This window comes from Euprymna scolopes, chromosome 24, assembly GCF_053919585.1.
Source record: "Euprymna scolopes isolate OS-2025 chromosome 24, ASM5391958v1, whole genome shotgun sequence".
NCBI lineage: Eukaryota > Metazoa > Mollusca > Cephalopoda > Sepiida > Sepiolidae > Euprymna > Euprymna scolopes.
In genome coordinates this window covers 74,704,715-74,716,871 of record NC_136505.1, presented here as the reverse complement: position 1 = coordinate 74,716,871, position 12,157 = coordinate 74,704,715, and the positions used below count along the sequence as shown (strand labels likewise).

The window sequence follows — 12,157 nt, the reverse complement described above, 5'->3', positions numbered from 1 at the left end:
TTATGAACGAATAAATGAAAATGAACTAGAAAATTTTAATAAAACAATTACCTTCACCGTTCATCTTTTTAGGAGACTTTAACTGCCACAGTACGCTATGGGGATATAGTCACAAAGTCAAAAGGAAATAAAATTCAACAACTAATTAACAAAAATGACTTATGCCTACTCAATCAAAAAAATCCCACATACTTAAATCCAACAAACGGATCAAATAGTGCCATTGATCTTACTATATGCAATCCATCAAGCTTCTTGGATTATACATGGAGCACTTATAAAGAACGATGTGGGAGTGATCTACCCTATTATAATCAATTACAATAACTCCATCCAAAACCAAATACCCAGATGGAACAAACAAAACCAATTGGACCAAATTCAAAGAATTCTGTTCACTACAATTAACAGAACATCAAACCCAAACAATGGAAGAATTCACGGAAGTACTCACAGTAATAGCCAAAAAAGTGCATACCCAAAAATTCTCCTTCTGAGGAAAAAAAAAAAAAAAAAAAAAACATGGTTCAATCAAGAATGTAAAATGGCTATCAGACAGAGAAAGGCAGCTTTAATAAAATTAAAAAAACAAAAAACAACTTAATAGAATACAAACACCAAAGAGCTAAAACTCGAAAAACAAAGAATCTGCTGGCAACAATTTATCAACAAAATCAACATCACCACTAAACCCCAGACGTTCTGGAAAATGATTAGAAAAATATCTGGAAAATACAAACATCTCTTCACAAAGAAACAGAAAATAATAAAAAAAAAGATATTACCAACACACTAGCTAAAACCTTTGCTGAAAATTCATTATCAAAACACTACAATAAACAATTTCAAATACTTAAGAAACACAAAGAAAAGTAAAAAATAAAAACTTTAACTCCAAAAACCAAGAGCCTTACAATGAAAACTTCTCGCTCAACTAGAAACCGCCATAGAAAAATCCTATAACTTGGTTGTAGGACCAGATGAAGTGCACTACAACTTCCTTAAACAGAATGATTAAAACTCCTCAAAATTTATAAGAAGATATGGGAAACAAAAGATTTCCCAAGTCCATGGAAACAAGCAACAGTAATACCGATACCCAAATTGGGAAAAGATACATCAAACCTAGAAAACTACTGACTAATAGATCTCACAAGCAGCTTATGCAAAATATTTGAAAGAATAATCAACTACCGTCTCATATGGTATTTAGATGACAACAAAATAATTTTAAAAACTTAATGTGGATACCAAAAAAATGTATAGACCACATTACCACCACCACCGAGAGAGTAGGCCAGTGAACATGACAGCGTAACGTCACTTCCTGATTAACTTGTAGGTATAGAAAGTTTCCGGTATTCAACCATGTGGTCACACTAACAGGCATAAAAAATATGGCTACCGATTGTGTTACCGATTGTCCATGTATGTTCTAAAGAGGAAGAACAATTCTCCATTTGGATAATAATTATTATAATTGCACATTGGGATAATTTTAATCTAACAAAATATAGTAAGTGAACTCGTTTTTGAACTATCGGAGAAAGTCGAATATTTCATTTTATTTATTTATTTATTATTTTTATTGCAAAACTAACAATTTTTAAACAATATTTTTCAGTCTGTTCTTTTAATAATAAATACAACTTTTCACTGAGTGTTTCCAAATATTTTAAAGTTAGCATTTTTCACAGCAGTTTCTTTGTTTTTACGATCAGTGAATTTTCAATATTTTAGCACCGGGCATAATTTATTTCTTTGAAATATATTTAAAACTTCAAGTTTTTGTTTTTTATAACATTTTAACTGTAAATAATTTACACGATGGGTTTGTTTTACTATACACATAGATTAAAAAAAATTGTCAAAAAACATAACAAATGTTATCGAAGGAAGATAAGTTACTTTTCTACCAAACTGATAAATTTTTAGTGTTTTTATTTAATGTAACATGTTTATTCCGCTCAAAAAACACAGTGTTTACCGATGTATTTGAAAAATGCAAATGGTGGCATGCTTGCTGTTGCGCACGGTAAGTTTTGGAAAAAGAGTTTAAACAAAAATATTATACAAAATACTATTAGAAACTTACTAAATATGTTACCGTGACGTAAGCAGACATATATTCGGTGGGTTTCTGACAGTATTTTGTATAATTTGTTTGTTTGAACTCATTTTCCCAAACTTACCGAGTTCAATAGCGAGCATGGCGACATTTTTCTTTTTAAAATATATTGATAAACATTATATGATTTTTGAAGCGATTACATGTTTTAAAGTGAATAAAACCACTAAAAAACATCCAGTTAGGTAGAAAAGTAACTTATCTTGCCTTTGATAACATTTATGATTTTTGACAACTTTTTCGAATTTGGGTACAGTAATACAAATCCAAAATTTAATTTAACTCGGAAATAATATTTAAAATACATGTGCGTACACTGCACAAGTACCCTTATTATTATAATAATAATAATAGTAATAATAATAAAAAAACTGGTGTAGATGACATCGACTGGCGCCACACCAACTTGTTGTGAAGGGACAGGAAGGATGGAAAGACCAAAGTGGGAGAGTACTAACCAAATCTCTGCTGGAAGTGTGCAATTCAAATCTGGTATGGGGGCGGGGGGCATTTTGTCACCCAAACCCTAGGAAACACCAATGGCCGATGTCAACGAGAAATTAGTGACAATGACTGTTGCGATAACCTGCAATCATCTGCACAAGTGGTCAAGAGGTGGAGAACACTGGAAATTTGGGGAGACTTGTCATTTGGTCTCCAGGGAACACCACAGGTTACTGCCAGTGAGCAATCACTGATGATGGCCTGTGAGACAACAAATACGCTACACATTTTGATAAAAAACATGGGAAAAAAATGGACATAGAAGAACAGAAAACCAAAACTTTAAATATAGTTTCTGTATTTAAAGTAATAATTACTTAAATATTTCAACATATAATCTTGTGAGGAAAATCCAGCTTCCCAATAAGGGGAACTCTGGATAGGAACAAAAATAATCTGCCATGGAAGATATTTGCTCCAACGACCGAGAACAGAAAAGGTAAAGTGTAGCATCAAAACAGATACTACACTTCCGAAGGCCAAAAATGTGTTTAATGTTTCTTCAATTGTTTGTTCCCTAAATTGTATATTGGTTTAAAATCACTTAATTTTACATAGATAATGTTTATATTTTATAAAGTTCAGTTTCAGTATTAATCAAACTGTGTTCCTTTTTCTTCTTAAAAATGTTCTATTGCTCTTTTTCAAATGGCCCTCATATAGTACTGACAGTCTGACAAATCTTACCTACATTGCCTGTAGACATTTTTCAATTAACAGGCCTTCTTCTTACTCTCGGTGGCCGTGATATTACCAGCCTTGAAAATTACACCAGAGAAGCTTTTAATAAGGAACATGTAACATCTGTTTTTTTATCTTGAGAAAGCATACAAAACTATTTAGTAACATGGCATCATAAAAGATCTTCACAACATTTGACGAAGATGCAGACTACCTGAATTCATAAAAATAGACTCTACTTTATCAGACTCACAGAATCAAGGAGTGCCTCAGGGAAGCATATTGTCAACAACTGTATTTAACATAAAAAATCAACATTGTAAAAGAACTCTCTCCTGATATACATAGCTCCTTATACGTAGATGACTGCTCAATCAGCTACAGATCAAAATACATTTACATCATCGAAAGAAAATTACAACATAAATAAATTTAATAAATGGGCAACAAGAAATGGTTTCAAATTTTTGAAAACTAAAACAAAAAGTATCCATTTCTGTAACTCCATCTTGACCCCAATCTTACAGATTGAAGGTGAAAAAAATTACATTCATAAACAAATACAAGCACCTGGGAATCATTTTTGACAAAAAAATTAAACTTCATTCCACACATCAATTACATTAAAACTAAATGCAATAAAACACTACAACTCCTACGAGTCATCCACCATACAGATTGGGGAGCTGACAAAAACACACCATTCAAACTTTATAGAACACTAATCAGACTATGGCAGCTTTATATATCAATCCATCAGAAAATCATGTCTGAAAACCTTCAACACAATATGCTACTCTGGATTAAGACTAGCACTACAAGCGTTTCAAACCTCCTCTGTAGAAAGCCAATATGCAGAAGCACTTGAAACCCCTCCAATGCTTAGAAACAAAAACCTTGGTCTAAAATATTACACAAAATTAACAGCCAACTCCACAGACCCAACACCCAATAGCACTTGAAACCCAAATCATAAGCACCTTTTTGATGAAAAAGAAAATACAATCAAAACTTTTGGATTCTGAATAAAACTAATTTTCAAAGAAGCAAATCTACCCATAACCAAAATCCATGAAACCATCCTACTCCAAACTCCTCCCTGGAAAATCGTAACCCCCAATCTCAATCTAAGTTCAAGTAAACATGAAAAGAAACATACTCATCCAATAACTTATGATGATCTCAATAAAATCAAAGTATCCAAACCACACACACATCTATACAGATATATTAAACAAAATAATGCAACAGCCAGTGCAGCAATACTCAACAAATCAATAAAAAAAACAAGCAAACCTCCCAAAAGAAACATCAATTTTCAGTGCCAAAATACATGCTCTAATCCTAGTTCTCAGTCTAGCCTCCAATAACAAAGAATCTAAATTTATAATCCCTTCAGACTCTTAATCTACTTTAAAATCTATCAAACATAAAAAGATGGACAACCTCCTAATTGCAAAATTATTTCACAAATTAACTTAATTAAACTGTCAAAAAGAAATCATTTTCTGCTGGATACCGAGCCATTCTGGTATCAAAAGTCATGAATTCAGCAGCAAAAACCGCCTTAAATCTCCCAATTGATGCAAATTTTAAAATTCCGTACACATATCAACATATACACAACAGAGAAATGGCAAACTTCATGAAATAATACCAAAAATTAAAAAAAAACAAAAAAACAAAATACAAAACTAAACAGTCAAACTAACAAGAATAAAAAAATAGGCCATACACATTTAATCCACTCATATCTCCTAAAAAAAAAAAAAAGCCAATCCATCTGTATCTGTATACTTTGTCAGACACAACTCACAAAAACACATAATAATCGAATGCACTGATTTTGTAACAAGGAATAATTTCTACAAAGAAAAAAAAAATATTAAGGATTTGAAAAAAGACAATCCCCACATGTGTGTGTGGTTTGGATACTTGTAGCATCATTATTTCTATGGGTTCAGTTTGTAAATATATCATTTTAAAAGACAAGTGTTATGTTTTAGCAACTTGTGTTTGTTTCTGTATGTTATATGATTTGTCACTTAAAGGAGGTAGATAATAATTATATACAGTAATATATACTAGTAAGCCAATTATGCCGCACACACACACACACACACACACACACATATATATATATATATATATATATATATATATATATATATACTAGTAAGCCAATTATGCCATATATTTTCAAAATTAGTTACTTCAATGTTATGTGTGACTACTGTTTTGTTTTGAGGTGGAAAAAAAACATCTGGAATTTTGCAATTTAATATAATGAATTAAAAAACATTAGTTTGGCAGGTCATGGATATGACCTTAAACTATATCCAGTGGTGAAGCCCCAGATTGTGGGCTTTGGAGAGTGTGGAGCCACCCTTTAATTACTATTGCTCCTAGGTCCACTCTAAGACGGAGTGGTAGTACATGTTAGGATCCCAACTATGTGTTAAATAGAAACCGATTTGAAAACAACAAATATATTCTATTAAAACATTTTCTTCAAAATCTTTGGATTCAGCATTAAATAACTCGAAAAGGGTTGATATGCCATGAAACAAACCCAACAAACCAACCAACTAGTTTGGCATCACTGAATTTACTATTTACATCTAGAAATAAAGCAGGTTCAAGGCTTCAAAATTTGTGTTAGAATTGTCCGCAAGGACCTACAGTGGTTAAAATATTTGGAAAAATCCAAGTGTAAAGTGACCTGAAGGTTCAATCCTCAGTGTGGGCAACCGAAAAATACAATTGCAAATTACTTAGGATCTCTATCCAGTTGTGGCTGACCAAACGAGAACATGCTAGCCTTATGAATTAAATAAGACATGTAGTTCAAATTCCATGCAGGTTCGTGAGTTCAACAAGATGCACCTCAAGAAATGTTGTGAAAATGACACTACAAGATAAGATTTGGCCGAAGAATCCAAATAATACGAATACACAATCCTCATCTCGAACATTTAAAAATAGAAGTTTTTTTGTGGTGAATATGAACCATTATAACATTATTTGGAAATCCATTCTAAAAGGCTTTTTGTAACTGTTCTGTATTTTCACCTAACAATTTAATAAACAAAAGGTATTATAAAACTTGAATTTAACTTGAAAATTCTAAGAAATAGCACAGTCCATATTCTGTATAAGTACTTTTTTTTTTTTACAAAACATGTGTCCATGTTTTGCTATGTAGACCTTAGAAATCTATGAGGTCGTTAGGGTTTTATTCTAGCAAGAGGTAAATAATCCTCTGGTACAATCATAGCCTCTCATACGACTTATGTCCACAACAGTTGCATCCACACGGTTTGTTACTTTTTGGATTGAAATGAGTTATTTAATTTTTTCTTTTCTAGTGGGTGCTATGGAGAAAATTGCTGAAATCCGACAGAGAAGAGAGGACCATCATATAAAGTGCAGGTATGTCCTTTGTTTGTAAATGTTTGTGAAAGAATGAAAACTAAATTTAAGATTCAGAGTTAGGTGAATGCCTTTTAACCAATTATTTCTTTTCTATCTAGTTATGCCACCTTTATAATAACTGGAAGAGGGAAGAAAATGGCTTGTCACCACTAGATAGTGCTGTTAATCTGTTTTGGTAAAAGTGCAAAGTAATGGTCCTGTGTCTGTACATATTTAAAATGAAAATTGATTAATAGAGTATCTTTCAATTAATGAAAAATCAAAATCATTTAATTTTCCCTATCTCATATTAATGCCTCATTTAAAAATCTTTTTTTATTGCAATCTCTGTACGTATGAAAATAAATAAGGCATTATAAATGAGGGAATTTAAAAAAAAAAAAAAAGAACTTTTTTCAAGATTCTTTTTTTTCTGCTAGAGAAAATACAAAAAAAATTTATTTGCTGCTATTTATTTATGACTTGTTTATTCAACATACTTTTTATTAACCCCAGCATTTAAGTCCAGGATGGTAATCAAGAAAAAAATATTTAAAATACATTTCCTCTGGATAAAGTTCTTTCATTCATTGAAATGCAGTCTTGTAACGAGCGAAAATGCAATTACTTAAAATATCTCTGTGACATGCATAGAAAGAAAATCTTTTTTTTTTTTTTTTTTTTTTTTTTTTTTTTTTTCAAAAACAAATAAGGGAATTATGACTAAGATTCCCATTATGTATCTATTGTTTCATTTTCATGTCATTCTTCTTCATGCAACACATGTCCTCAACCCTCACTGGCCAGGTTTTGCTAGACTATTCCTTCAGTTTATAGTGATAAAGCTCTGCTAGTTAATACTGACAGGAATTCCCTAGTGGATAAAGTTGTTGGTGAAATTATTCTAGAGTAAATGTTTCCTTGTCAAGGAAATTTTAACTGATAAAAAAAATAGTCAGGAAACATTGAATGATTTGGAGATAAATTTAATTATGATATTGTCATGTCATTAAATTAATCAATAGAACTTTTATAAAATTATAACTAATTATTGTTAAAGTAATATTTCAATGATTGAATATAAATAATTTCCAAAACTTTAAATCTTAATGCGAGCATTTAAGAATTTTCAAGCCAGTTTAAATACTTTCAAATTACAAAGGGTCATAAAGTAATTAATTTAAAAAAAAGTTTTTACAAAAAAGTAGTTACTATTTTAATATGAACATATTTTTCAGTTTAAAAAATTTTTAAATTGTATAATATTGGGGTCTGCCACTAACTTTTTATTTTATTGTTTTGTTGCCATTGCAAACTACATTGTTTTTAAAAATCATTTAAATTTTATTGGAACAGATTACAAAAGGGTAAAGAATTACGTAAAGAGGCCGATGTCCGTGAGGTGAAACAGCACATCCACCTGATGAAATCACCTTGTGCAAGTAAGTGCCTCTCCCGAAATCTTTATTATAAACTTTTTTTTATTGCAAACCCAATATTCCTGTCATATTTCCATCAACAGTTTGAGAAATTTATATTACATGTGTAGCTTTATTAACTTTCTGTATTTGTTTACAAAAAATAAAATAAATAAAAGGATCATTCAATCAGCATGGATAAAATAGAAAATAGTAATTGAGAAACATCTAATATCAACCAGTACAAAATCTTTAAATTTTATGACATTTTAAAATGAATTGCTCCAAAATTGAATAAGATATCATAAAAAGAATTTTGAAGTCATTATCAATTTGGTTTTCATGTTATTTATTTACAGGCTGTTTTTACAAAAAGAAAACTATTTTTTAAAGATATAAATTGTTGCAATAAATTTCAATATTTGTCTTGTTTATTTAAAATATATTCAGCTCATGTATTTTTGTGCCCAGAAGAAAGAAAATGGCAGATAAGCAACTATGTAAATTCCAAAGTCTAGCTAGTTTGACTTGATTTAAATTTTGTGATAAAGAATGCTAACAGTAAAAGTTGGTAATAATTCTACTCTGAATTGTGCAATATATATGCTCCTAACTTATTCAGGAGTTCCATTTTGAAATTGTTATGAGATGATTTTTATAATTTAAAATTAATAGTAGAATTATTTGCTGATGTTGAATTACTTGGACCATTCTTATGAGATCTATTAGAAATAGATCTGGATTGCTTATCAAAGTGGGGAAAATAAACCTGAATGGAAGTAAATTATAAAGAAAATATAATTTGATTAAGATAAATGCAACAATTATTTTTATTGATTTTATTATCTGTATATGACCAAAATATTGTACGTTTAAAACCATGTAGACTCAAACGTGTTTTGTTCTTAAAGTGGATTACTTGAATTGAACATTTCTGCATATGTTTGCATGTAATTATTGCAAGAAAGTGAAACATTTACATGTAATGCGATAAAATTTGAAGGTAGATTTGATTTCATGTCACCAATTTTCTCAGATTGTCTTTCTCGATTCATTTTAAGTTTCATTGATACCAAAAGTGTTTTTGCTTAAATTAGTTTTTAAATACCGATTGTGTGTATCTGTGTACGAAACAAAAAAATGTAGGCAAGTATAAATATTGTTCTTTCTCTTTCTATTAATCTTTCCAAGACTTATATGTAAGACTAATGCATAAAATAGGTGAACGTGTTCGAAGGAACAATCCTGAAAAACAAATACTTATTGGTTTTTAAATATAAAATCAGATGATGGTGAATGAACATTTAATGGAAACACACTTTTCAATTTTTAAAGATTGCCCCCCTGGAAAAAAAAAAAGAAGATTCCTACCATCCAAACTGTGCAGACAGGAAATAAAATAATTTTGTAGCTGACTGACAACTTAAAAATAGTTACATGTCAACTTGTGTAGTTTTTCTTAATACAATTTCATAGGAAAAAAGAAAGACTTCATTGTTGAATGTGTTTTATGGTTTCTAGTCAAATGCTACTCCAACAATTCCGATTCAGTATGGCGATTTGTTTGGTAAAAGTTTTTACTTTGGATAATGATTATATACAAAATACTTTTTTAATCAAATGATTTATTAGAACAAAAATGAATATAAATAACTTAATAATATGCATGAGGTATTTCATATTGGAATATTATCACCTTTTATACATATTTAATGTGATCATCCGGTCAACAAAAAATGGCGATTAATCTGATGTTGCTAAAGCAAACAATTCTGATTTGAACCATTTTGAAATGAATTGTTCCAAAATCATATCTTGTCCCGGTGACTGAAACAATACAATTTAAATATATTTCAGCAAGTGATGTCCATTTTATTGCTTTATGAAATATTTAGTTGACAATTATTGCGAAAGTTAGAATTAAAGAAGTGACATTTGTTTATTTAAATAATATTTAGCTGAAATATTTTGTACAGGAGAGTAGTCCTCCTTTCTTAATAGTAATCCTGACATTATTTCCAAAGCAATAGCAAATATTCAGATTGATGTAGAAAATATTGTGGAATTTTCAGTGTTCTGCTTAGGGACATTTACTGATAATGAAAGTTTTCTTAAATAAAAAATTTAAGGTATCTCCTCAATGCTGAAAGAAAAATCCAATTAGATCTATGTTCACTACTACTACTACTAATATATATATGCAACATGGGTGCTAGTCAGTACCAAATGTCACCTGCATCTGGTTTGATGAACAGACATTTCCCACCCGCGTTAGCATCTGAAAATGTGGTTGGTCACTGGATCACACATTATTTGATCATAATCAGCTAGTGAAAGGTTAGGATGTTGCAAATCTTGAAACCTTTAATGGCTTTCGACTCACAACATTTTGTAAATGATTGAATGATTGCTCTTTATCTTAACTTTTTGTTTTTTATTTTGTAGACAAACTCAGCAAAATGGAAAAGAAACTTGTCGAAGTTACAGCCAGCAAAGAAGAAGTCATGCAGGTGGAATGATTGGCAACATTTTTTCTCCTACCTTTCTCTGTAAATGTCTTGTAATAAATGGTATTTTCAATCCGCTATTTTTTTTATGACTTTGGAATTAAGAAAACGCATGCATTCATTTACAGTTTTAAAAAAACAATTCTGGCATGAGCCTAAAAATAAGTGTTCTTACATAATTGTTCGGTGTTGATTTCAGATCTGATATCCAGTTTACTTCATTCAAATCTATAAGATATACATAATTGAATCAGTTGGGTTTGTGTCTGCTTCAGTAATAAACCACATTAACTAATTACACTGGTTTGCTAACTTAATTACATAAGAACAGGTGTTTGACTATGTTTCAATGTTGATTTCAGATAAGATGTCTATTTATTCTCAGTAAATTTTTTTATATATGGTAATTGTTAGTGTTAGTGATGGGACAATTCCAATATTTTTCCCCGATTCTGATAAAATTACTGATTCTCTTCTAAATTTCTGATTCCAATAACAAAAGCACCTGAAAAAACACAGCTACAGCAAATGAGTATTATAGATCCCAACTGCTGTATCGAAAGAGTTCATTAAATGCCATCAATTTAAGTTCATTTATGGAAAAATGTTCTGATATTTGGAGTTCTCGTGATGAGTTTGAGATAGCAAATGTATTGTTAATTCAACTAAAAATTTGTTTAGCTCAGTTTTTTACTTTCTCTCAAATAATTTTGCAGTTGAACAAAATCTAAAAATAACGGATATGTTCATTTTTAAAAAAATTTTTTTTTATTTGTATCTTATCAAAAATTTCTATACAAAATATACATTGAGAAATTCATACATGAATCAAAAAATTTTTTCATGTGAAATTTATGCATTTATAACAATGTTATAAGGGATACCAGAAAATTTGACCCAAAACCGGGAAGTTTTTTTGTAACCCTAAGGACTTTTTTGGTGGATGGAGGGAGACAGGCAAGTATTTTTGTATGAAGTTTTATTGGTTGGATTTCTTACACTGAATAAATTTATTATTATCAGACAATTGATATTTTTAGCCATATTATGGAAAATATTTTTTTATTAAAAACATTAGTATTTGTTCAATATATATTATATATTACTAGCAGTTCAGCCCGGCTTTGCTCAGGCCTTATGTACTGTTCATAACTTTATGTGCATATATATATATCTATTAAAAAGTTTGTCCAGGTAACCTACATCTAAAATTTCAAGTGTTTTAGTCCCAAAATTGGCAGAGTCTACAAAGATCAACTCTTTCAACTTTGACCTCGGTGGCCAAATTTTCACCCAAAAACAGATTAAAAAGCTTGCCTTATTTCTGAATACGCTATATGTAAAATTTCAAATGTTTAGACACAAAATTGGCTGAGTAATTTGATAGAGACCACAGAGGTAATTTTTTTTTTTTAACTTTGACCCCAATTTTAACCCCTTAACATTTGTTTTGGGCTTAAATCAAATTTAGAATTTTAATCCATGTCCAAGTAACCTACATCTAA

The 12,157-nt window shown here is 30.1% G+C and overlaps 1 protein-coding gene across 1 annotated transcript in view; it reads left to right on the top strand.

The window, feature by feature from the left end:
• The window catches only part of LOC145246768 (putative ribosome biogenesis protein RLP24), a 47,034-nt gene extending 36,304 nt beyond the window's left edge, over positions 1-10,730 (top strand). The window contains exons 3-5 of the mRNA XM_080108548.1: positions 6,682-6,745; positions 8,084-8,169; positions 10,591-10,730. Coding sequence (XP_079964674.1) covers positions 6,682-6,745; positions 8,084-8,169; positions 10,591-10,664 — 224 coding nt within the window. The 3' untranslated portion in view covers positions 10,665-10,730. The remainder of the gene's footprint in view (positions 1-6,681; positions 6,746-8,083; positions 8,170-10,590) is intronic.
• The last annotated feature ends 1,427 nt before the right edge of the window (positions 10,731-12,157 follow it).